This window comes from Octopus bimaculoides, chromosome 11, assembly GCF_001194135.2.
Source record: "Octopus bimaculoides isolate UCB-OBI-ISO-001 chromosome 11, ASM119413v2, whole genome shotgun sequence".
Classification (NCBI taxonomy): domain Eukaryota; kingdom Metazoa; phylum Mollusca; class Cephalopoda; order Octopoda; family Octopodidae; genus Octopus; species Octopus bimaculoides.
This window is the reverse complement of record NC_068991.1, coordinates 29,225,836-29,227,333: the sequence shown is the minus strand read 5'-3', so window position 1 is coordinate 29,227,333 and position 1,498 is coordinate 29,225,836. Positions and strand designations below refer to the sequence as shown.

General features: G+C 35.1%; 1 protein-coding gene across 1 annotated transcript in view; it reads right to left on the bottom strand.

Annotated features, from left to right (window-relative positions):
* Window positions 1-1,498, bottom strand: part of LOC106880970 (organic cation transporter-like protein) — a gene marked incomplete at its 3' end in the record, with an annotated part of 125,098 nt that overhangs the window by 10,720 nt on the left and 112,880 nt on the right. Inside the window, exon 7 of the mRNA XM_052971757.1 lies at window positions 630-715. Coding sequence (XP_052827717.1) covers window positions 630-715 — 86 coding nt within the window. The remainder of the gene's footprint in view (window positions 1-629; window positions 716-1,498) is intronic.

Here is a 1,498-nt window from a genome sequence, read left to right as displayed (position 1 = left end):
TATATATATATATATATATATATATATTTATATATGACGTTGACCACTAACCTGGACATTTAATGTGCTAGAAATAGATCACATCTTGTGTCTAAAAAGACCTAAATTGTTCTCAACAAGAAATATAGCGTGATACCAAAACGTAAGCGGGCAAGACATTTAAAATCACCGAAAAGGAACATTATTAAACAGGTACCGGTTTCAAATTTAACAATCTTACCGACTGTCTATTTCTCTTCAGCCTGATTTGTAATGGAACCATAATCATCAGAAGCCCATACAAAGTTGCCCACCGCCATAGGTGCGCGTGTATATGGTTCTGCTAATTACAGCTTAATGGTAAAATTCAAAAGTCTTCGTTTTGGCGCGCTAATTCCATGAATATGTCTGCAGAGAATATTTACTGCGTCGCATATATCCAGTATGAGAACTCTGTAAGGGTTAATATATTATTTAAAAAATGGCAAAAAGTCATATATTAATTAATATCGATTAATTACCAGGAAGCTAGCACATTTAAAGAATCAAAGAAATTCAGAAACAGTATCTGCAATCTCAGGGGATTAAAGCACATTTTTATATATGACGTTGTGTGCTTAAATATTGCCGATAGAATATAGGTATCTTACCACCGACTGACTTTAGAACTGCCACGGCTAATAATACCAGAGCTGAGGTAGCAATGAGAATTATGATGGCTTTCTTCCGTCCATATCTGGAAAAAGGTACAAAATAAGATTATGGTGGTGAGCTTGAAGGATGACTTTCATAGATTGCTACATGGAGTAAATTATGTAGCGACGGAGAGAGAAAAAGAGAGAGCAAGATAGAAGTAGAGAGCGAAATAGAAATAGAGAGAAGGGGAGGAAGAATGAAATTGACAGAGAGTGGAGAGAGAGAGTTCCAATATTTGATTGACATATATATTTTGTCGTCCCTCGGAACGATGACAGGCAAAGTTAATCTCAGAGGGATTGAAGTTCAGAGTGCGTAGAGCTGTTTAACCGACTCTTTAACGATTCCACAAATTTCCCACCTGAAATCATATCCTTTTGTCTTAGATGAAAGCAAGGCATATTTGATAACACAGTTGTAGATAGATTGTGTTTGGAAAAAAGAGGCAAAATTATGGTAGCTGGAACTGTTGGGCTAAGGTTTTTCTGGGGCAGACATAATAACAAAACTTGTACTTAAAGTCACCAGCACCTGTTCAATTATCTCGTGTTCAGTGTTTCATTCATCTACTCCAATTATCTGTCTGTCTCCCCACTCTCTCTTTATAACATCCCTTGTTACTTCAATGTATATGTGTGTACATATGTGTGTCAAAGATACTCATACAAATACAAATATCTGTCTGTTTGTCAGTCTGTCTATCTATCTATCTATCTATCTATCTATCTATCTATCTATCTATCTATCTATCTATTAATCTATCTATCTATCTTTCTATCTATCATCTATCTATCTATACATACATACATACATACATACATAC